This window comes from Patiria miniata, unplaced genomic scaffold (assembly GCF_015706575.1).
Source record: "Patiria miniata isolate m_02_andy unplaced genomic scaffold, ASM1570657v1 HiC_scaffold_22, whole genome shotgun sequence".
Taxonomy (NCBI): Eukaryota; Metazoa; Echinodermata; class Asteroidea; order Valvatida; family Asterinidae; genus Patiria; species Patiria miniata.
The window spans coordinates 14,694,209-14,718,424 of NW_024037061.1; the positions used below are offsets into that span (position 1 = coordinate 14,694,209).

The 24,216-nt window shown below is 44.9% G+C and overlaps 1 protein-coding gene across 1 annotated transcript in view; it reads left to right on the plus strand.

Annotated features, from left to right (window-relative positions):
• LOC119730255 (ATP-dependent RNA helicase DDX55-like) overlaps window positions 1-24,216 on the plus strand; it is a 46,195-nt gene that overhangs the window by 5,214 nt on the left and 16,765 nt on the right. Inside the window, exons 5-17 of the mRNA XM_038203062.1 lie at window positions 229-378; window positions 714-861; window positions 2,117-2,158; window positions 2,364-2,420; window positions 2,840-2,997; window positions 15,865-15,957; window positions 16,636-16,750; window positions 17,800-17,885; window positions 18,135-18,223; window positions 19,944-20,070; window positions 21,134-21,221; window positions 22,822-22,917; window positions 24,071-24,139. Coding sequence (XP_038058990.1) covers window positions 229-378; window positions 714-861; window positions 2,117-2,158; window positions 2,364-2,420; window positions 2,840-2,997; window positions 15,865-15,957; window positions 16,636-16,750; window positions 17,800-17,885; window positions 18,135-18,223; window positions 19,944-20,070; window positions 21,134-21,221; window positions 22,822-22,917; window positions 24,071-24,139 — 1,318 coding nt within the window. The remainder of the gene's footprint in view (window positions 1-228; window positions 379-713; window positions 862-2,116; window positions 2,159-2,363; window positions 2,421-2,839; window positions 2,998-15,864; window positions 15,958-16,635; window positions 16,751-17,799; window positions 17,886-18,134; window positions 18,224-19,943; window positions 20,071-21,133; window positions 21,222-22,821; window positions 22,918-24,070; window positions 24,140-24,216) is intronic.

The following is a 24,216-nucleotide window of genomic DNA, read 5'->3' on the forward strand; positions in this document are numbered from 1 at the left end:
TTATGGTTTGACTTGCAATAGATTGTGATTTGACTTGTGATGGGCTTATGATTTGACTTGTGATGGGCTTATGATTTGACTTGTGATGGGCTTATGATTTGACTTGTGATGGGCTTGTGGTGTGACTTGTAATTCATGTGATTTGACTTGATGGTCTTGATTATACCTAGCTGCAATATTCATTCTTGTGATTGTCATGACTGTGTTACTTTACTTTCCACCACCTAGAGCCAACATTCTCGTTGCTACCCCCGGTCGCTTGGAGGATCTCTTCCAACGTAAGGATTTTGGTCTGAATCTTCCATCCATGGTCAGATCCCTAGAGGTTCTGGTGCTGGACGAGGCTGATAGACTACTAGACATGGGCTTCAAAACTAGGTACACACTGGTTTTTATTTTCAAAAATTTGGCCCCCTCTGTCCGCAGTGTCCATGCCCTGAAAATTAAAATTGTTAAAATTACATGTTTAATTTCAATATATCAGGGTTGTCTACAGTGTTTTTGCCAAAATGTGATCCTTCTCATTTTATTCTCTGACAGCAAAAAAATTAAAATTCCTTTCAAAATACCTCAGCACTAGAAAATGAGCGTTATAGTGATACACACTGGTAGAAGATAGCAGAGAGCAAATATGTTAGCAATGAGTGCTAGAAAAGCGAATGTAAATGAAATAATAACCACATTTTTCACAATTAAATAATTGTGTATTTCAGCATCAATATGATCCTGAGCTACTTGCCCAAGCAGCGCAGGACGGGTCTCTTCTCAGCGACACAGACTGACGAAGTGGAGGCGTTGATCCGTGCTGGATTGAGAAATCCAGTCCGTATCACGGTCAAGGAAAAGAAGACGTCGGCTAATGTGAGTCAGACAAGTTTCTCACTTAACCCCAACTCCCCAGCATAATTGATTAGGAACCATACCCATTCAGGCAAATTCCAACACCCACATGGGAAATTGTACACACACGCTGTTGGACTTAGTTTCTGGAGGTATGCATCCCCAGTGTAAAAGACCATCAGTTTAGGGGTACTGTACCTATCCCAACAGATTTAAACAAAACCTGCTGTTGAACTTTGATGGGTTGGGTTCGGTTAGGGTTAAGGCTTTCTTTAACCCTAACCTTCCAAACTCCTCCAAAGTCCTCCAAAATCCTCTTTGCACAAGTGGAGGATTTTAAAGGATTGAGGATGTATTACAAATGTGTCAGTTAATTTTGAAGGAAGCAAATAGCGTGTCAAGGTTTCAGGCTGTATACCTTGTGTTGTTTATGCTTTGCCGTGCATACATTTAGGCCTGGATTATACTTGAAATCATCCGCACTGCTTCTGGATATCATCGGCACTGCCTCAAGGTATGAATAGTAATTCAGGGGTGTGAAATCTCAGCTTTAAAGCTGATTTCAGCTGTTTTTGTTTTGGAATTCAGCTTTTTACCCTCACTGGCTGTGTACAAAAGTATAGGAGATTTCCAAAGTTCAGCTATTTTACACCTTTTTCAGCTGTTTTCAGCTATTTTTATCAGTGGTCACTCACACCCCTGGTAATTGCTAATTGATTTTGAAGGATTGAGGCAGTGGTCACCCCTCCAATGAACAAGTTCAAGAAATAACAGATGATTTAAAAAAAATAAGTGATTAAAAATCTTGCTCCTGTACCGATGCATTTTGAGAAATGAATGGTTACTCTTTAACTCTTTCACTACGGAATTTAATTTCCCGATTTACTCACGTTTGGATGTAATAAATCGCTTGAAATTCCGCCGTGTGTCGATGTGGACGCCGCCATCTTTAAATGTCTCTCTGTAAACAAACTGCTCACAATAACCTGCAACAGACCCTGGCGAGACAGAGAGCCGCTGGCAGCGGCTCAAACTAGGGTCAGAGGTTATACAATATAAATTATGTAGATAAGGCACACGTCATGGGATACCCTGTTTATTCACAGCGACGTCACCGAGCCGCTGCCAGCGGCTTGCCGTACGACATGTACAATTTTTGTGTGCCGCCGTCAGCGGTTCGCCATAGTGAAAGAGTTAACATTTAATGTAAACTTAGCATGACAATTTCTGTCCATTGCTGTTAGTCATGATTTTTTTCGGTCTCATTCCTCTTCAGGCTGTTCAGAGAACACCTATAACACTGAAAAATTACTATCTGGTAAGTTTTTAAAAAATACACCGGTAAGCTCATCTTTTGAAAATTATATGCGCATAACCCACATTTCAAAAACATAATTAGTTATAATATGCATTTTGTCAGTTATGCAAAATAAAATTAACAATCTTGCTATTGTTTGCATGGACTGTTCTTTTGTCCCCCATGTTGTGTTTCTCGTTATTCATGTGACTTTCCACTATTGCAGATATGTGAGAGTGACGAGAAATTCAACTTGTTGGTAGCATTCCTACGAAAACATAGGGTAGGTATGCTTTCGTTGCTCATGATCAGAGAAAATGAAATTGAATTTTTTTTAAAAGATTTAAGCAAAGAGAAAAATGTGCATCCTTTTCGTTATTTGTTTGCGATCGTTTGTTTTGTTTATTACCATTAATACCATAAAAACTGATATAAACTTACAAAAATGTGTAGTAAAGTGATAAAATCTACTTTTGAAGGTCCTTCAGTTGTTGTGTTTAATGAAACAGACTCCTTGTTTCCGGAGTTGAAGTCAGTCCATTAACAAGTCAATCAGTCGTCGAATATCACATCTTTGGTCCAAAGGAATATCTTTTTCAGAGTACGTTTCAATAGCTTGGGACTTGAATTGGGATTAGACAATTTATGATTTATGTGTGATGGACTTGAATTTGTGTTTTTTTGTCTCTTGATATTGAATAGGATGAGAAGCACATGATCTTCTTCAGTACCTGCCACTGCGTGGACTATTTCTCCAAGGCACTGAGTGAGATACTCAAGAAGACCACCATACTCTCCCTGCACGGGAAGATGAAACGGCGACGGAATGCCATATTCTCAGACTTTAGAAAACTCAACAGGTGGGAAAATAAAATACAAGATTGACCAAAACGTAACGAGCAACATCTCATCGCTTGCCACTGTTATAGGAATGTGAATGGAGGTGTCTGTAGACCAATCCGACATGCTATCAATTCTATCATGAAGGCTCAATGGTGAAAGTATCTATTGTTCAGATAATCCTTCACGGGGCAGTAGCTTTTCACAATAGCATACACAATGCTTTCACCATTGAAGGGGACCTTGTGAGTGCACATCGATCCAGAGATGCCAACATTTACGATTTAGGCCTAATTTATACGATATTGTAACGAAATATTGCTTCGCGCACTGGGCTTCCGTAGCTGCTGAGCGCTGGTGCGCAGGCTGCGTTCCGTGCGGCAGTGCGCGTCGCTGGTGCTCTGCGTGTAGTGTATATAAGCGCGCTGCACGTGCGTCGCGGGCGTCTTTCCGCTGCTTGCTCTTGCTCCGTGCGGACGAAAGCAAGTACGCTCTGCCGTTGCTCGCTGGCTGTTGGATTGGTGGGATTAGGCTGTACCCCGTGAACCCTAGTTGCGGGGTGAGTAGCTGCGTCTTAGGCTTATCGGTCCCGATGTCTATTGTAGTTACCCGAGTGGTGATTGTTTGTGATTCTTAATTATAAAGTCCCCAAGAGATAATCGTCATTGGTGTACGAATCAACCCTGTAATTAGCGCCTATATAGGAACCTGTGTATTACTTTGAATAAATCAACCAGTTCAAGTATATAAGCCTGGTGTGGTGCATAATCGTTGACGTGTCTACCCTTGTGTGGTGAGCGTGTGTGCGTGGTGTGCAGACCTAGGCGCCTGGAGGTAGACTTCCCCCAAACGAGTCCGCCCCTCAGGCCTCTGCGGTTACCGCTCGTCGTGGAGGCCGAAGCCCATTATTTAGTCAGCGGCAGACGCCGCCTGGTAAAGTCCGCTACAAATTGGTGTCAGAAGTGGGATAGGCGTTGGGTTTACTTCACCTGCATAGGACACATTTTACTTCACCTGCATAGGACACAATCATTTTCACCTGTATAGGACACACAATATTACTTCACCTGCATAGGACAAATTAAATCAATCGCCTGTTAAGGACCTACATTAGACACTAGCGAGTTATGGAACAACAGCAGCAGCAGCAGCAGAGGGCGGAAGGACCACTGACGGCGTCGCTGGATGAGAGGCGACGGGCTGAGGGGTTGGAGATTAGCCAACGGTCCCTTGAAGAGAGACGGCAGTTGGAGAAGTTGTATGCCCAGCTCCACTCAGAGTTAGACCAACTACGGGTGCAGTTAGGTGAAATAGATGTCAAGAGGCCACGAGTACCGGAAGGGACGATGAAGTTTGAATCACCACCTTCAAGAGGAGGGTATAATGATGATTATACCGGAAGGGCCTCGACGCTGGCGAACTATGGAGACACGGGGAGCAGTTCATCACCTACACCTGTGCCAAGGAGCAGGCCGACACCTAAACCGAGAACAAGTCGTCGTGTACCTTCATTGGTGATGATGGCGCCAGTTAATTCACCAGTTTCATCATCTACAGCGATGGGCGCAGTAATTGATGTCGACGGAGTAGGCTGTGAAGACATCATGAACATTGGTTCGTCGATGGAGAGGAGTTCTTCCTTGCAGCTAACAGAAAGAACGACCGACCAATTAGAGAAGCCTTTAGTTAGAAAAGATTTGAAGCTTGAAGGGAGACACGAGGGAAATCAGGGGAAAGATGAGAGCCGGACGACTACGACAATTCGCCGCCCAAATATTGTGCCGGATAGATACAACGGGAAAACCTCATGGAGAGATTTTTTGCACCACTTTGAGGCTTGCAAACTTGCTAATCAATGGGATGACAAACAGGCGAAAGTTTTCTTAGCTGCCAGTCTGCAGGGGACAGCCGTAAAGGTGCTGAGTAACGGACCGGCTGGTGAAGAAATGACATATGAAGACATGAAAGACAGACTAGAAAGGAGATTTGGTCCGGGGCAGTTGTCCGAAAATCATCTGATGGAACTTCGTTGTAGGCGACAAGGCCCGAGAGAGACCTTAAGGGAACTTGGTCAGGCGATAAGGGAGCTGGCTACACTAGCCTATCCAGAGATTGCAGATGAGGGGAAAGACCGCCTAGCGAGAGGCCATTTTTCCGATGCAATTGAGGACCAAGCCATACGGGAGGGGATTTTTCGGGCGAGGCCGAATACGCTCGATGAGGCAATCAGAGCGGCCATGGCGACGGAGAGTTTCTTGAAAATAGAGGAACAACGGAGTGGTCATAGACAGAAACACGCTCGAGTTCTCGGTGGGGAGACAGACACGCTGCAGCATGGGCTGGAGGGGATTGCCGATGACATTTACCGGAGAACAACTCAGGCCATACAAGAGGCGCAAGTCGCAACAAGAGCTTGGGTGACACACCAGCTTGCCAAGGCAACATCTACGGACGGACTACGGAAGGAGAAACAAGACAAAGACAGTAACACTTATCATAGACGGCGATTTATGGCGGACATAGTGTGCTACAGGTGTGGTAGAAACGGGCACTTCGCACGAAATTGCAGAGCCACTGCGGAAGAGGGGAAGAAGTCGGGAAACGGGCTGCAGCCGACCCAGAGGCCCGAGGGAAAGCTGCCTGGAGACGAGGGCCAAAACAACAAGACGCACGACCAGTAACAGGCGAGCGCGCAGACAAAAACACAATATTGCCAAAGGCGAGCGCAAAGGGAGGCATGTATGTTCCTGCAGTGATACGGGGGCAGCATGCGAAACTGCTGATAGACACCGGAGCCACGGACACATTCCTTTCATCCGCATTGTACTACAAAATCTCACCCGAACGAAGACCCCACCTTCAAGCAGATGGAACGCACATTAAGAATGCTGATGGGTCAGTTATAGCGACACTGGGCAGCGCCTGGATGGAGGTGCAGGTAGGAAAGACGACGCACGCTGTATATGCAACATTTGGAGCCTGTCCGACAATGGATGGCATCTTGGGCATGGATTTTTTGCTACCGACGTGTGGAACACTTAACTTCAGAACACTAGAACTATCCGTCAATGGCGAGCGGGTGCAGTGTAGTGATGGAATGGGGTCAGCTTTTTGTGCAAGAATCGTCATTGGACGGACTACAAGGGTGCCTGCTGGACACGAAGCAATTTTGCAAGGGCACGTAACTGGAAAGGTGCAGGTTAACGGCATTGGAGTAATCGAACCGGCTGACCGGAATGATATTTCCGACAGGGGAATGCTTGTGGCACGGACAGTCGTGACTGCAGAACAGGGTGTTCTGCCGATCCGTGTGTTTAACCCGGGTAGGCGTGAATGCGTAGTCCGTAGAGGGACTATGGCTGGCTACCTTACGCCTGTAGAGGTGGACGAGATAGAGGAGACACAAGGCGCACATTCTCTAGCGGCTGGATCACAAGACGTTCCTGATCACCTTGCAGATTTATTTAGCAGATGCAAGCAGGGAGTGGACCAAAAATACCACAACGACATTGCTAAGTTATTGCAGAAAAACCAAGATGTGTTCTCCAGAGGCGATGAGGACATTGGTAGGACAGACTGTGTCAAGCATCACATTGAAACGGGCGATGCAGCGCCTGTGAAGCAAAGACCGAGAAGATATTCGCCAAAAGAACAAGATGAGATAACACGTCAAGTGCAGAAGTTGCTTGCTGGTGGACAGATAGAACAATCAGACAGTCCATGGGCATCAAACGTCGTGCTTGTAAACAAGAAAGACGGGACAAAGAGATTCTGTATTGACTATCGCCGCCTGAACTCATTGACAATAAAGGACGCATACCCAATACCGCGTATCGATGATACACTAGACACCTTGGCAGGGGCCAAGTGGTTTTCCACTTTGGATCTCGCTGCGGGGTATTGGCAGGTAGAGCTGGACGATGAGGCCAAGAAGAAATCTGCATTTGTGGTCCGCGGTGGTCTGTACTGCTGGCGGGTCATGCCATTCGGCCTCTGCAATGCCCCCTCCACATTTGAGAGGTTAATGGAGCGGGTTTTGGCGGGCCTCCAATGGGACATGCTCCTAGTGTATCTCGATGACGTAATCATCTTTGCCAAGACTGTAGAAGAAGAGCTAAGACGCCTTGAGGTGGTCTTTCAACGCCTTCGTGGCGCGGGTTTGAAACTTAAGCCAAAAAAGTGTGAGTTGTTCAAGCAGCAGGTGTTGTACCTAGGGCATGTCGTATCAAGCGAGGGCGTTGCTACGGATCCAGAGAAGATACGGGTAGTACGCGACTGGCCGACTCCAACAACTGTAACCGAGGTGCAAAGTTTCATAGGATTGGCGTCATATTATAGGCGTTTCGTAAAGGGATTCGCCGACATAGCCCGACCCCTGCATCGCTTGACGGAGAAAGGAAGGCAGTTTATGTGGGACGACGATTGTGAAACATCGTTTCAACGGCTCAAGGGACTGCTCCAAGCGGCACCTATATTGGCTTACCCTAACCCTGAAGAAGATTACATCCTTGATACAGACGCCAGCAACGTAGGCATAGGTGCTGTTCTTTCTCAGTTGGTGGATGGACAGGAAAGAGTCATTGCCTATGGAAGCAGGGCCCTGAGCAAACCAGAGAAGAACTATTGCGTTACACGCAAAGAGCTTTTGGCAGTTGTGGTCTTTTTGAAGCAGTATAGGCCTTACATTTACGGACAGAAAATCACCATAAGAACTGACCACGGGGCACTCCGGTGGATACTCAACTTCCGTGATCCACTGGGCCAAATAGCACGTTGGCTACAAGTACTCAGCGAGTACGATATCACCATAGTTCACAGGGCAGGACGTTCCCATGGAAACGCGGATGGTCTCTCGCGCCGGCCGTGTCCACAGTGTGGTATGGATGACAGAGATATAACAGCAAAGACCTATCCAGGCGACGTGAACCAAAGAGGAGACGAGACAAAACCCGTGGAAGAACCTACAGTACGAATTGTGACAATAGAACCAACAGTAGCACACGAATCGTGGAGACGGGAACAGGAGGACGATCAAACACTTGGTTGGATCCTAAGGGCGAAGGCTGCTGCCACACCTAGACCAGAGTGGTCAGAGATTACATCAAGTTCGCCTTCAGTGAAGTCGTATTGGCTGCGGTGGGACCAGATAGAAATTAGAAAAGGACTCTTGTGTAAGAGGTGGGAGTCGGATGATGGCGGGCAGATAAGATACCAGGTTATTGTGCCAAAACCACATCGACAGGAGGTAGTGGACGAACTTCATGGGGGACTGACAGGAGGACACCTTGGTCAGAAGAAAACACTGGCAAAGGTGCGCCAAAGATTTTTTTGGTCTGGGATGAATGCCGATGTTAGGTCCTTTGTCAGGCAGTGCGACACCTGCGCCTCAAAGAAGTCGCCTACTAAACGTCGAAGAGCCCCACTGCAACAGTACGTAGTTGGTGCCCCAATGCAGCGTGTGGCACTGGACATCCTTGGACCTCTTCCAGAAACTGAACGTGGCAACAAATATGTGTTAGTCGTTGGCGACTACTTTAGCAAATGGATAGAAGCGTATCCAGTGCCTGACGAGAGAGCAGTGACTGTGGCTCAGAAGTTAGTTATGGAATTTGTGTGTAGGTTCGGAGTCCCCGTCGAGCTACATTCAGACCAGGGAAGGAACTTTGAATCCCAGGTGTTTGGAGAGATGTGCAAGGTTCTGGGGATTAAAAAGACGCGTACGACACCATACAACCCAAAATCGGATGGGATGATAGAGCGCTTCAACCGGACCTTGCTCAGTATGGTTGCTGTGATGATAGAACCCCATCGACGTCAACGCGATTGGGATGAGAAGGTGGCACTTGCAACGTTCGCCTATCGGGCAACACCACACGAATCTACAGGGGAAACACCTAACATGCTAATGTTAGGCCGAGAGGTGCTCTTGCCTCTAGACTTGACCACTAGGGTTTCCTCAGACAAGGACGAGGGAGATGTCAGAAGCGATTATGCTTACGACTTAAGGGAAGGAATGCGATTTGCGCACGAAAAGGCTAGGGAGCACCTAAAAAACAGTGCAAGGCGGCAGAAGAAATACTACGACCACAAGACAAGTTCAACGACGCTAAGGACCGGGCAGTTTGTTTGGTTACACAACCCGAGTAAGAAAAAAGGCCTGTCACCTAAGTTGCAACGGAGGTGGGAGGGACCTTACCTTATTCTGAAGAAGCTATCGGAGGTCACTTTCAGAATTCAGAGGAACCGACGGGGCAAGAAGAAAGTTGTTCATTTCGACCGACTAAAGCCCTATGAAGGTCGCCCACTCGTGCCTTGGGATGGGACAGAACCACATGGAACACCTCGTCAACCACAGAGACAAGAAGGAGAATCAGAGATAGTAGGAGTGGAAAACGCTGAGGCGGTAGAAGAGACTGTATATGAGGAAGTAGAAGCGGAAGAAGCTAGGGAGCTTAGTGAACCAGGGCAAGAAATACCAGAAACCCTAGAAGTACAAGAAGAAAGCCAAAGAGAGACTCTTGAACCTGTAGCCGGGAGAAGAAATCCACTTAGGCATCGCCGTAAACCACAACGTTACTTGTAACATCACACATAGAAAGAGGGACCTACGTAGGGTTAACCCAGGGAATCACCTCCTCTGAGGCGTGGATGTGTGAGAAGAGAGTGAATGAGTTGTGAAAAGTAGACACCCTAAAGGTTTAAGATAGCAGTGAGGATTAACCGTAATTTCATTCTGTAATTTGTCGACAGAGTCATCATCATGAGAAAATCACCGCCGAAGAAGACACCAAGGGACCTTGATGAAGCAGCGACAGTGGAGTGCCCCACCTGCCATGATGTGTTTCTGCACAAGCGCAGTTTGGAGCGACACATCAAGGTGGAGCATGGCCCGCAAGAATATTATTGGTGTGGGCAATGTGAGCACAGAAACAACAGACGGGATAACCTACGGGCCCACTATCGCGACTGTCACCCATCGGCACAGAGAGAAGTAAGCCAGATTAGAGCTGAGACGTACGAATCCAGAGAGCGTGCTAGGCGCTCTAACATCGAAGAGTCAGGCCACCGCTCTCACGAGGACCACCCTACCACAGCCGAGAGGGATAATGAAGCCAGACGCAAGGCAGAGACAAAGTCAGGCTCTTCTGGACGGGGCAGTGACCACCCGGACGCCGGTAACAACGAGAGAAAGCGTAGCCGAGCGACTGATGCCGGGGACAAGCCATCAAAGAAGCGCCTTCGAGGTGAAAGTGCCCCAGCAACAGTGTCAAGAGCACCAAATGAACGCCAGGTTGAGGAGGAGCGACCGGCCACAAGGGCGCGCAGGGTGAAGGCTCCTTCCACGATCTCTCGTGCCCCCGACGACGAGGCGATGGAGCTCTCCAGCTCTGAGAAAGCAAAGGAGAAAGCTGAGTCACCTACACAGGTGGTGGTATCTGTAGCAGCAGAAAACACCTCAGGAGGTGATTTGCTGGGCACGGACGTGCCGCAAGCGGCCACAGAGGTCGAGATACCCACAACTGCAGCGGATGGTGAGGATGAGATTGTACCGGAGATAATGGTGTCTGCATCACCGAGTATGTGGGAGAATGAGGGGTCCGGGAGCCCACAGCGAGAATGGCGACCTGTCAGGCCAGGAGGAAAACCGTTAAGCATGATGAGGTTGATTCGTGGTCTGGGAGAAAATCACGAGGAAGGCGCCGCAGAGACGGAGGGCCTGCGCATGCCATCCACACCCTTCCAGATCAACAAGCTGCTGCCTGGACAAATGGTCCGCTGGAGGGAGGTAAAGGAGACCTACCTATACAAGGGCGACGACAAGGTAATCAAAGGTGAAACGTCTCGAGAATTCGATGTTGTTTACTTACGGCCCTATGCTGAGCAAGTGGAGTCCAAGGGGAAAGAGCCGGGCACCGCACCACCTGGTCAGAGTAGACACCTGTGCAGGCTGGTGAGGACGGAGGGTGACCAAGCAGGAGCACCCTACAAGGATAACGACCTAGTTGACGCCATGATCGGCAATGTTCGGCGTGTGGCAGAGACTGACGTACGGGAAGTCTACGTGGATGGAGAGAGAGTAACGAAGGACAAGACAAAGCGGGTCTTCGACTGCAGTTTCCAGGCGGGAGTTGCAGTGAACAGAAAACCATAGCTGTACAGGGACGTTTAAACTTTTAAGTTTGATGTTAACACCTTGAAGGACTTTTTTAGTGTTGCCGAGTTCGACCTTCTAGGTATTTTAGCGTTAGGCGTCAATGTTTCTGATAAAAGATCTCAGGTTTAAAGTCAAACCTGTAAAGGCTCTTATAAGGATAAGGTTTTATTGTTGTTTAACTTAAGTTTTATGAAGGAGTTTTTGTAAAAGACCTTAGGTTTAAAGTTAAACCTGTATAGGCTCTTGAGGATAGGGTCTTAATGTTATTTAACTAAAGTTTTATGAAAGAGATTTGTAGCCTTTTATTTTTGTATAAGAAAGCCTTACGTAGTTTTCTGAAGTTTAAAGACTTTTTGAAATTAGGTCAGTATTGTTCTTGTTTAAACAAACACCTAAGAGACTTTAGGACACCTTACTTAAGGCGCAATATTTCTTTTAAAGTTTTGCTAAGCTGAATGGTCAAGGGGACTGACCAGCCTTGAGGTGCGGCTGTGTAACGAAATATTGCTTCGCGCACTGGGCTTCCGTAGCTGCTGAGCGCTGGTGCGCAGGCTGCGTTCCGTGCGGCAGTGCGCGTCGCTGGTGCTCTGCGTGTAGTGTATATAAGCGCGCTGCACGTGCGTCGCGGGCGTCTTTCCGCTGCTTGCTCTTGCTCCGTGCGGACGAAAGCAAGTACGCTCTGCCGTTGCTCGCTGGCTGTTGGATTGGTGGGATTAGGCTGTACCCCGTGAACCCTAGTTGCGGGGTGAGTAGCTGCGTCTTAGGCTTATCGGTCCCGATGTCTATTGTAGTTACCCGAGTGGTGATTGTTTGTGATTCTTAATTATAAAGTCCCCAAGAGATAATCGTCATTGGTGTACGAATCAACCCTGTAATTAGCGCCTATATAGGAACCTGTGTATTACTTTGAATAAATCAACCAGTTCAAGTATATAAGCCTGGTGTGGTGCATAATCGTTGACGTGTCTACCCTTGTGTGGTGAGCGTGTGTGCGTGGTGTGCAGACCTAGGCGCCTGGAGGTAGACTTCCCCCAAACGAGTCCGCCCCTCAGGCCTCTGCGGTTACCGCTCGTCGTGGAGGCCGAAGCCCATTATTTAGTCAGCGGCAGACGCCGCCTGGTAAAGTCCGCTACAATATATTCACCCTGATTACGATTGACGATTTTCCAAGATTTACACGAATAAAGTAGTGTGTGCACAATTTGAATTACATGTAGTATCTTGACTCCTGTGTTTGCATAGCGCGTATTAAAGAGAAAATACAACATTTGCAAACATCAAAAAAATAAAACTACCAAATCATTTTGAAATACCTTGCTGGACTGTTAGAGAATGACAGTGTAAAGCATCCTGTAAAATCATGGCACCTGGTATACTGTCATTTTCAAGAAAAGTGGTATTTTTGTATCAATTTCCAATGCTGATCGGCCGATCAGCATTGGAAAAAACTGGCTTTTTTTCAAATACTGGCCCCAGTTGACCATCGCACTTGTTTGCAATTGATTACACACCTATGAACGGGTACAAGCCAGCTAGACTGGTTCTCTGACCTTACAATTCCCCAATATATGTAAACTGCTCTGTTTCTTCTTGAATGGAGTCAGGGAACCAGACTACAGGAAACTGATTGTTTTTCTTGGTTTTTATAGCATTTTCGAACCCAAAACCTCAAAAAAGTAAGTGTAACTATATTTGCTATATATTTCCAAACCCCCCAATTCCATCCATTTCTGAAAATTACAGCAAAAGCAAATGATGTTTATTCCCTTTAATAAAATGGGAATTTGGTATCAGACTATTGGGTTTGCGATTTTTAGCGCGTAAAAAGACCAACATGTAGTGTGTTCACAAGAATGATATCACTCAAAGTAAAGATCCCAATTGGGCGTAATAAATGATAGTCTGGTTTCCCAAGTGTACACATAGGCAATACGTGGAAGCAGGTTGGAAACCAGTTACGGACAGTAAAACCAAAGCGCCCCAACGTTATGCGCGTGCCCTGGGGGCGGTGAAGTGCACCCCGTGCTCTACGGTGCAATTCACGGAAATTGCAACGCGCACATTTTTCTGTGGCAATTGAACTTAATATTTTTTTCATTTTGCCGATCGAAGTAAAAACAACGATGGCTTCATTTCACCAGAAGTTTAAAAATGAGTACAATGAACAAAAAAATGGGACTTTGTGGTGAAATTTGTTCAGGGGGGGAAAATATGCATTCTGCAACATATGTCGCCATGACATTTTAAAAAAATTTTCATCAGGTTTCATGTTATGTAGGGAATTTTTTTGTTTTCAGCAGGTGTCAGATGGAAAATTACACTTTTTCAATTTCGAATGTTCGCATCTCTCAGTGATCACCTGCCTAGATTTGTCTATAGATTTATTGTATTCATCTTTCAGTGTGTTTTGTAATGTTAATTCATTAATGATAAACGCACAAGAGGTTTACTTTATCCCCGTTGAACAATAGCTCACACCTCAAAGATGGCTGCCGTACGTACAAACAATCTGTTTGTTCTTTGCAAAAACAAAGAGCTCGACGTTCCGGTCAGTATGCTCTGACCGTCTTCAGGAGAGTGCCTAAACTCTAAGAAAGTGAATACTTAAGTAGCGAAAGGTGAAATCAATGGAGTGTGAAGTTGCATCCTGTGAGGATGCCAAGTAGACAGGATCCCTGAGCAAGCTTAGTGCCCACTGAAGTGGAACAGTAGGGTTGCAGTGTCAGTGGAGGGAGGACCTAGGGTATAGGAGACCCATCAGTCTAAGGTGGTAGCTGAGGACCTAGGGTATAGGAGACCCATCAGTCTGGAGAAGTGGGAGCCAGATGTCGTTGAGATGAAACCCGATGTCTTGCGGAACTGTGTTGTGCTTGCGGATCTCGATGGCTTCCCGTATGCGTCTTGGATGCCAGAACTGGATTGGTGCGATGAGTTCGGCCGCATCCCAATCAACTTTGTGGTCGTTGATGTGGGAATGTTTGACAATGGCCGATTTGTCAAAATCCCCTCGCCGTCCATGTGCTCTGTGTTCCTTGAGCCTAGTGGGAAGGTTCCGACCGGTTTCGCCGATGTAGACTTTGCCGCATTCGCATGGAATGCGGTAGACTCCCGGCTTGGAAGAGGAGTCCTGCTTGTCCTTGTGAGTATGGAGGCTGCCTTGGAGCTTGTTGCCAGATGAGTGGTACACCTTGACGCCGGCTTGTCGGAGGATGCGTTGCAGATGATGAGAAGCTGGACCTATGTAAGGAAGAGTGACTGAGGGAGATACAGTGGGAGGACCTTGGGTATAGGGGACCCGTTGGTCAGGTTTGCTGATCTTGATGCGGTTGGGTTTGTAGCCGTTCCGTTGTAGTGACGTCTGGATGTGCTGGAGTTCACGCTTGAGGTTGTCTTGGTCGCAGACCTCGAAGGCTCTCTGTACTAGGGTGCGGTTGACCGATGACTTGATGCTGGGGTGATGGAACGACCGCTGGTGGAGATAGCGGTCGGTGTGGGTGGGTTTCCTGTAGACGCTGTGTCCCAGGGTGCCATCCGGATTCCTGGAGATCTTGACGTCCAGGAAAGGAATGGTGCCATGCTGTTCTTGTTCCATGGTGAAGCTGATGCTGGTGTGTTGCTTGTTGAGGTACTGGAGGAAGTCTTGGAGTGTGTCCGGGCCATGGGGCCACACTACGAAGGTGTCATCAACGTAGCGTAGCCACAGGCTCGGCCGAAGATCCGCTGTGAGTAGGGAGGAAGACTCGAACTCCTCCATGAAGATGTCGGCTAGGACCGGGGATAAAGGAGATCCCAAGGTGTACCACTCATCTGGCAACAAGCTCCAAGGCAGCCTCCATACTCACAAGGACAAGCAGGACTCCTCTTCCAAGCCGGGAGTCTACCGCATTCCATGCGAATGCGGCAAAGTCTACATCGGCGAAACCGGTCGGAACCTTCCCACTAGGCTCAAGGAACACAGAGCACATGGACGGCGAGGGGATTTTGACAAATCGGCCATTGTCAAACATTCCCACATCAACGACCACGAAGTTGATTGGGATGCGGCCGAACTCATCGCACCAATCCAGTTCTGGCATCCAAGACGCATACGGGAAGCCATCGAGATCCGCAAGCACAACACAGTTCCGCAAGACATCGGGTTTCATCTCAACGACATCTGGCTCCCACTTCTCCAGACTGATGGGTCTCCTATACCCTAGGTCCTCAGCTACCACCTTAGACTGATGGGTCTCCTATACCCTAGGTCCTCCCTCCACTGACACTGCAACCCTACTGTTCCACTTCAGTGGGCACTAAGCTTGCTCAGGGATCCTGTCTACTTGGCATCCTCACAGGATGCAACTTCACACTCCATTGATTTCACCTTTCGCTACTTAAGTATTCACTTTCTTAGAGTTTAGGCACTCTCCTGAAGACGGTCAGAGCATACTGACCGGAACGTCGAGTTTATACCTCTGGTTCTTTTCAGAACCATTCTCTTAGTTGAGAAATTATTCGCACATGGTGTTTCCGCAAACCTTTCATTATTTAGTATCTTCACCATGCAAAGCCTCAAATCTTACTTAAAAACAAAGAGAATTGCATTTTCAACTGCAACCAATTATTAGCTTGTGGATTGCACGTGCATTCAACGTTAATGGTCTTGTGACTGGTTGACCAAGTCAGGATCAATAAAATTACCTAGAGGCATCCTTTATTGATAATTATTTGATTGTTTACAATTTGTTGCCAGTGGTGTGCTTGTATGTACAGACGTCATGGCCAGAGGAGTCGACATTCCTGAAGTCCATTGGGTGCTGCAGTACGACCCACCCAGCAATGCAAGGTACACACTTAATAAAGCCGATTCTATCAAAATAGCCCTTTTTTTCTTCAAAATTCCTCCCATTCAAAAAAGAGTGTTTGCATGTATAACAGTTAAAAAAAAAAGTCCCAGCAAGGTTTTAAGATGCTTCCCTGTTTAACAAGATCTCAAAAATGATGACAAAAGAGAGATTATCCATGTACTTTTATTAATTTTTTATTTTATAAAACTGGGTAGCCCATTCAGTGGAGTCCACTGGTCTCCCATGGGGCCCAGTATTAAAGAGAAGACAATGTGACGAAATTACAGTTTTAGATGTGGAGGAAAACCCAAGAAAAGTATTGTGAGGAAAACCCACGGAATCAAGTAGGGACTGAAAACCCAATCCACATATTGGCCCGGGCAGGAATCGAACCCTTGTCACAGCAGTGGAAGGCGAGGAAAGTACCGCTACGCCAACCTGACTCCGCTTGAATACAGACATCTTAAATGCCATTGCCGGCTATAGGGTATGCGTCTCGGGATGTACTAGCTTTCGCTTATTACAGTGGTGAAGTAAAAATGCCACTGTTTTGTTTGTAAAAGTTGAACAATGAAATTGACTGGAGCGGGGTTTGAACCCACGACCTTCGGATTACCATATCAGTGCTCTACCAACTGAGCTGTAGTTTTGACAAAGTTCCCATTTTTCATGATCAGTGCCTTTGTTCATCGTTGCGGGAGGACAGCCAGGATAGGTAACACAGGCAATGCATTGGTTTTCTTGCTGCCAACTGAAGATGCCTACGTGGATTTTATCAAGCTCAATCAAAAGGTAAGTTAACACAGAAAATGACATTAGAAAGTATTCCAAATCTGACCCAACCCAACACAATAGTGAGGTGTTGCATCATACCAGATTTGTGTATGCATTCGTTTAGCTATCCGCAACTGTTATCGACCATTCCGTTGTTTCGCACTGTGTGCACATGTTTAGTTATCGGAACTGTTACCAATAAAAGCAGCGTTACTAATAAAATAGCAGCCTCCATTGGAAGCCTTGTATCTGCGGCTGATCCTGCTTGGAAACACAGACAAATGAAACATACATGTTTAGCAGTTCATCCTCTTTTAATTAAATCAGACATGATAAAGTAAAGGGGTGAAAATCAGCAATTCACTATGCGTTTCACTCTCAAGTAGCGCACAACATATCCGTGCCATGTACACGCACAGCAGACCACCACACAATCTGATGGCAGGCTTATCTGTGGCGCTAACCGTAACCATTTGCTTGTGAAACCTCTCTAATGATTCAGAAGTCTCCAGATCATGAACATGAAATTAATTTTTTTAAAAGCTCTTACACATATCTCGCACAATGAAATTCAGTAGGAACTATTAATATGAGTCCTCTATTTCTCGCCCCGGGACTATTTTTGCCGAAAATTCTGATTTCCGCAAAATGCCAAATTTTCCAGCCAATTTCTGATATACAGCCAAACGCCACAAATACTGATTCGCAAGAGTCATTTCAACAGTATTTGTACGATATTTCTTGCCAAAACCTCATATGTGTACTGGAGTGTAAATTGTACAACAATAGGCCGTGCACAACGGCCAATTCAAGATCAACACACGGTCCGCCTCCACAGACTTCACAGACTTTGTGTGTGTGCAAAAAAGGCATTAGGCAATCTTGACGTCTACCCGTCAGACTTGCCTGTGTATAAAAACAGCCAGTGCGTGTTATCATGTCCTCTGACGCCAACTGGTTAAATCAATATTGAGGGCAAGGGATGGTGTTGTAGAGAATATACGCAGTACATTGATGTTGATTTTCATGCTGACCACTTTGATCTTGAATTCTCACACCTGTGTTAGACACCACTTGAGAGATACCACGTTCAGGATGAGGTAGAGACCACAGATGTACTGCCAAGGCTGAGAAAGATAGCACAGAAAGACAGGTAATTAGGGCCAAGAAATCTTGCCCAATTGGAAACATTTCAAAAATATGACATTAAAAATCCACCATTGGCGTTGTTTCAAACCATTGAAAGTTTGGAAATGAACTGATGTTATCAAAAATCCCTTGAGGTGTGGGCATTTATTGGAGGAGTATCTTCTAGTAGGTGTGATTTTAACTGTGCTTCGTACTAAAACTTTTCTAAGGTTCTTGTTTTGAAGTAGTAATGTTAATGTACATTTTCACACAGGGCATTATTTGAAGGTGGGACCAGAGCGTTTGTATCCTTCGTGCAGGCTTACTCCAAACATGAGTGCAGTCTAATCTTCAGAATAAAAGGTACATCCTCTTTGTCATTTCTGTGTATGGAACAAAGTTACAGTAAAATCCTGATAACTCAAATTCGGACAACTCAAACTCCGTTTATCTCGAAGTAATACTCCATTCCCGTCAAGAGAATAAGATATTATGTACATGAACACCCCCTGTAACTCGAAATGCCTGCACTGGTACCTCCGTTTATCTTGAACCTTTGTTCGGCCAGTCCATAAGAAACCACTGCAAAAACAGTCACAAAAAGTGTAACAAAATGTAAAATTTTGTTCACGAGTCATTTCTGCCCAATGCACTTCATCTTCTCACGTGGGGGCAAGGGGGATGCAACGCCATGCATGCTGCCATTGTGATCGCACTCCAGCCTGTCATCCCAACAAATCCTGGCTTTTGAGTTAGCCTGACCGCCACTGCTGGCCCAATTGTAGGCCGCACGCCGGCAGTCCAATCGATCTTCGCGGTGGCCATGGGCGTCGCCAGGATTTTTTCTAGAGGGGGGCAAACATTTTTTTTGCCAAAAAAATGCTTGTATTTCTCAACACATTCTCGATTTATCAGTTTTAGAGGGGGGCAGGGACATTTTGCTCCCTCCCCCCAACTCATTAAATTTACACCACTTTGTCACACCACTTTTTTTTTTTTTTTTTTGCTTTTCCAGGGGGGGGCAAGTGCCCCCCTTGCCCCCCCCCCCCTCGCGACGCCCATGGCGGTGGCCATAATGTGACTGCATTGGAAACCCAAGAGGATGCGTGCGTCTAGCTTTCGATTTAGCCTCATTGCTACTGTTGCAACTCCAATGCTGGTGCGCACTCTATCAATTGCATAAGACTGGTCATGTGACCGCACATCGGAAAACCCCGCAAGTGGTTGGTAATTAGACAAACGACACGAAAGAAAGATTTGCTACATGCTGTTTACACAATTTCAGTGGTTTATTGTTATGTTTATCTATAGAGCAAAAACTTTTAGGTAGAACAATATGAAATCTGAGTAAAACAATGATTTTCGACTAAAAAGAAATACACCATTGGAATGCGAAAAAAAAGGAAATCCAAATAACGTGTCCATTTCTTAGCTGGGCATAGTGACTTACCGTGGAAGCCACTCTTGTACATGCATGTACGTGAAGATTCCTGACTGTGGAGTCGGGAACCTTGCTCAACTCCAACTCTGGACACCTGAAGTTTGTATCCATTCCCTTGAGATTGGACTTATCGAGAGTTTGCTATATTAACAATTTGAGAGACCACCCACATACGCATAGAGCTGGATAGCTGAGTTGGCAGATCACTTAACTTGCTCGCACAAGTAAGTCACAAGAAATGTCACAACTCTGCTCACAAGTAACAGAGATTTAACAGTAAAAAAGGATTCCTATATCACAGTTCATTAAAAAAGTTTGTGACTTGACTTGAGACTGGATGACTTGCTATTACAGACTTTTGAGGACTAAATAAATACTTGGTGACAGGTTTACCTGACACATGTGTAACTTAAAGGTTAACCTTGTCAGTTTCCTGTGTTGTTTATTGAATATTTCAGATTTCATAGGCAAAATGTGTCAAACATTTTTTTTTTTGAGCCACGATTTCAAAATCCGTTTTATTTCATATCTGAAAAATTGAAAACGACATCTCCCAGGGGTCATTCTCGATATATGCTAATAAGCAAAGCCTGACCCCAGTACCCTTCTAAGGCACATCTACCGCCTGTGTTCTGTTAACAGACCTGGACTTTGCCCGGTTAGCCAGGGGCTTTGCCTTGCTGCGCATGCCCAGGATGCCTGAACTCAAGGGCAAAAGCTTTCCTGACTTCCAGACAATAGACATTGACTACAGTGCCATCCCCTACAGGTAGGTGTTCTGCAGTACTTCATCACTCTGGATATTCAGGCAGGCTTGCATAAGGCCAAAAAAAATAAGTCTCCGGTTTCTGGTATGGAGCTTGTCCAAAAAGTGGTGCGGCGACGCGGCTTTTTTTTTTTTTTACCTGACTTTTTTGCTTCAAATGTCGGCTGATGACTGCAAATGGTGCGCGACTAAACTTATTGCAAATATATGGGAGTCCAGAGAGGCCACATAAAGCTTATTCTCGATCATAAACCAATCTAAAAACACGTTAAAATTGTGCAGTAGCAGGATTCCAGTCAAACCAGTGAGTTTGGCGGTTTTGAGACATCATCTTTCATTGAAAAAAAAACTTTTTCATTTTGCCGACGCGCATGGCTACGGCGACGCGCGCGCATACCAGAAACCAGAGACTTTTTTTTTTGGCCTAATATACAAATATGGAATGCTTCGAGTGGTGCAGTAAAACTAGCCTCCCGAGGTGATCCATGGTCATTCCCGAGTAGCGAAAATAGAATGCTCCATGGATCACCGAGGGAGGCTAGTTTTACTACACCACGAGATAAAGCATTCAATATTTGTTTTATAACACTTCACCCACAGATTCTGCTCGGTTTTTAATATTTTAAATTATTTAAATCTGAACACAGTTAAAATAAACTTCTATTTCAATACAAAATTGGTGGGAAACGTAGTTCTCTCTTCCAAAGCACGCCTTCACAAAATGTTTGAACCCAACTCTGTTGCGCACTCTCTTGTGAACAGTACACGCTACGCGCAATGCTCAACATGCACAGCAGCATTCATTTGCACACAAATACCGCGCCATGGGTATAGTACTTGGGTTGCTAATGGTATAGTACTTTGGTTGCTACAGGTATAGTACTTTTGGCCATGCACTGAAAGATAGCAAAAATAGAAAGTACCATGTGACTCGCTCTCGGCCAATCAAGACACAGAATCTGTGGGTGAGGTGTTATAATACAAAATTGTCATTGGTTGCATTAAGAGATACTTTGCAACTGTTAAACTTTCTTTTGAAAAACCATTCTTCGTCTTGGCATTTCAGGGAAAAAGCCAGAGAGAAACAGAGACAGACCAACATTAAACGTAAACAAGAGGGTGATGTGGCTTCCTCAAAGAAGAAAGGTCCCAAGGTACGACAGACTGAAAAAAATAAAACAAGCTGAAATGGAACGGGGAAAAACCCTCCTCTTCCTTTCTGCAGGAGGCAAATTCCGTCTGTATTGAAGAAAATGTAATGTCCATGATGGAGCCAATTAATTATATCTAATTAACAAATCTGAGACATTATCTAAATGTCCCATTCTGTAATCTCCTTGACCATTACTAGATGATGGATGCATAAGATTTGATAAATACATTTTCAGGTGTAAAAGGCGGAGCTCTTAAAGCTCTGTCAGGGACATTACATTTTTTTTCCATAATGGTGGAATTGCCCACAAGGACTTACAAAAAACTTATGGAATTGGATTGAACAGGTTTATTGTTAAAGGTAAAATACAACCTTTGCAAACATCTAAAAACAAAACTACCAAATTGTTATGAAATACCTTACTGGACTGTAAGTGAATAATAGTCTTCAGCATCCTGTGAAATCTAGCACCTGGTGGGCTGTCATTTTGAAGAAAACTGGACCTTTTGTTTCAATTTCCAACGATGGTTGGCTGATCATCGTTTTGAAATAACTGATTTTTTTTTATTCAAATACTGCCACCAATTTACCAAATTTGGTTAGTCCACATTTTGTTTGCAATCGGTTACACATCCGTGAACGGGTGCAAGCCAGCTAGTCTGGTTCCCTTACCTGACAATTCCGCGAAGTCTATAATTTGCTTTGTTTTGTCTGAAGTGGGGTCAGGGAACCAGACTACAAGAACAGCATTTTTTTCTTGGTTTTTCCTGTGTCTATGAACACACAACTTAAACAGATCAGCGTAACGATATCTGCCATAAAATACTAACCCCCAAATCCATCCATTTCTGAAAATTACAGCAAAAGCAAGTGTTGTATGTAACCTTTAGACTTCAAAGTTAACACCCACTTTACAAAAAGAAAATTATACTTAGAAAACAATTTAAAAAAATTACAATTAAAAGTAAAATATCTTAACGTGAATGGGATGTGGAATAGGACTATTTCTGAATCTTTACTTCTACAACGAAATTCATAGCAATTGAAATCATTCAATGTAAGTTGTACCACACCATCATAACTTGTTTGTTTATTATCAATTTGTTTTGGGTATTTCCAAATGCTATAATTATGCTTAGGCCAAAAAAAAAATAAGTCGGTCTCTGGTCAGCGCGCGCGTCGATCTTTGTTTTTTCCAAAATGTTCCGCGGTAGCTCCAACAGCACCCTCTATTTCCGCACCTCCTCAATTTTTTTTACCAAAGAGCACCAAGGAATGGGAAATTGCACCGAGGCAAATGATCGTAAGCACCAAGGCAAATTATGGAGGACACCAATGTACATGAGGACACCAAAAAAGCAAAATACATGTAGTACCCACCTTTTCTGTACAATCCAAGCTTGAAGAAAAAAAAAAAAAAGCAAAAAAAAAAAAAAAAGTCAAAACGTCAATTCTGGAACTTTATTTGGTCTGACCAGAGACCGAATGTTTTTTTTTTTGGCCTTAAATAGACTGACTTTGTGCTATTTTTATATTTGGATAATGGCTATTCGTTTTTCGAAAAAACTTTGTTCTCTGCACCTTTCTTTTTGCCCACGTAGAAAAAAGTCCAACCGTGGTCCAAAAAACAGGAGGTGAAGGAGAAGAGACAGGACAGAAAACAACGAAAAGAGAACTCCAACAAAAAGAAAAGACAAGTGAGAAAAAAACATTTGTTATCCTCAGGTCCCAATTTCACGGCTCTGCTTAGCAAAGAATCTCTGCTGACCTGAGCAGGAAATTTCATGCTTGCTGTCAGTAAGTTTCACGGGTTAGCAAGCAGTTCGGTTTCCGTGCATGTGCTCATTCGGTCAGGGAGTGTTCTGTGCTGACATAATTTCCACTGAATTGTTTGCGGTAGTGTTGTTAGCACAGAATAAGCCACTTGCGTGTTAAATTTGAATAAAATCTGGAACGCTGACTTAATACAATGCTTTGCACGTTTTAACCTAGCATTCTCCCGACCAAAGAGACTGTTACTATATCACGTGATTCGGGGCAAGCCTTATGCTAGCAACCCCCAGCTCTGGCATGGTCTGGTGTCTTTGTGCCATTCTCACCCATTGTGAACGATGTATTGGTGCTGAGCGTCTCTTACGTAACTATGCAAGAGCTTGCCCCGAATCATGTGATTAGCAACAGTGTCTTTGGTCTGGAGAATTCACAGTTAAAATGTGCCAAGCATTCTGAGCAAGTCATTGTACCAGACGTTTTTCAAATGTAAATCCCAAAGGGTATAGGTTACACGCAAATGGCTTATTGTGCTTGGTACGTAGTGCATTATATTTTGGTAAGCAGGGTCATTAACTCTAACCCCCAGGCCCTTTTTGCTAGGAACCATCCTCGATCCTCCATAATCCTCAGAAATTTTGCACTTGAATTCAAATGAAGGATACCCAGCGCCTCAATCCTTCAAAATCCTCCGACAGTCCTGCCTCTCAAAATGCATTCATCCTCAATCCTCCATAATTGCCAGGACTTTGGAGAATTGAGGGTTAGGGTTAAAAGTGGTCCCCAATTTTGCGCTTAAGAAAATTGATCGAGAGAAAGAAGAAAGAGACGTTAGGTGTGTAAATAAAAAATTAAGCATTAAGAATTAAAAACCAGTGGTAAGGAAAGTATACATTAGATAAACTTTTTTTGACAGCTGAGTTTGTTAAGTCCATTGTTTTTTGAACACTTTACAGACAAATGTATTCAGCATTAGAAAGCAGCATTGGGAAGGCTAATCCTAGAGACCCTTGATAGGTGGCAATCACAGAGAGCAGCTTTTTGTTACTGACATCATTTGTTTTGGGGGGTTTTTTTTAGCTTGAAGATGACGACTTGGATGAACTGATCAAGGATGCAAGGCTAGTCAAGAAACTCCGAGCGGGAAAGGTAAGTACATTAAAAAAATAAACATAAAAAAACGTCTTAGCTGCATTTCCAGATTTAGAAAAATATGTTTGACTTGA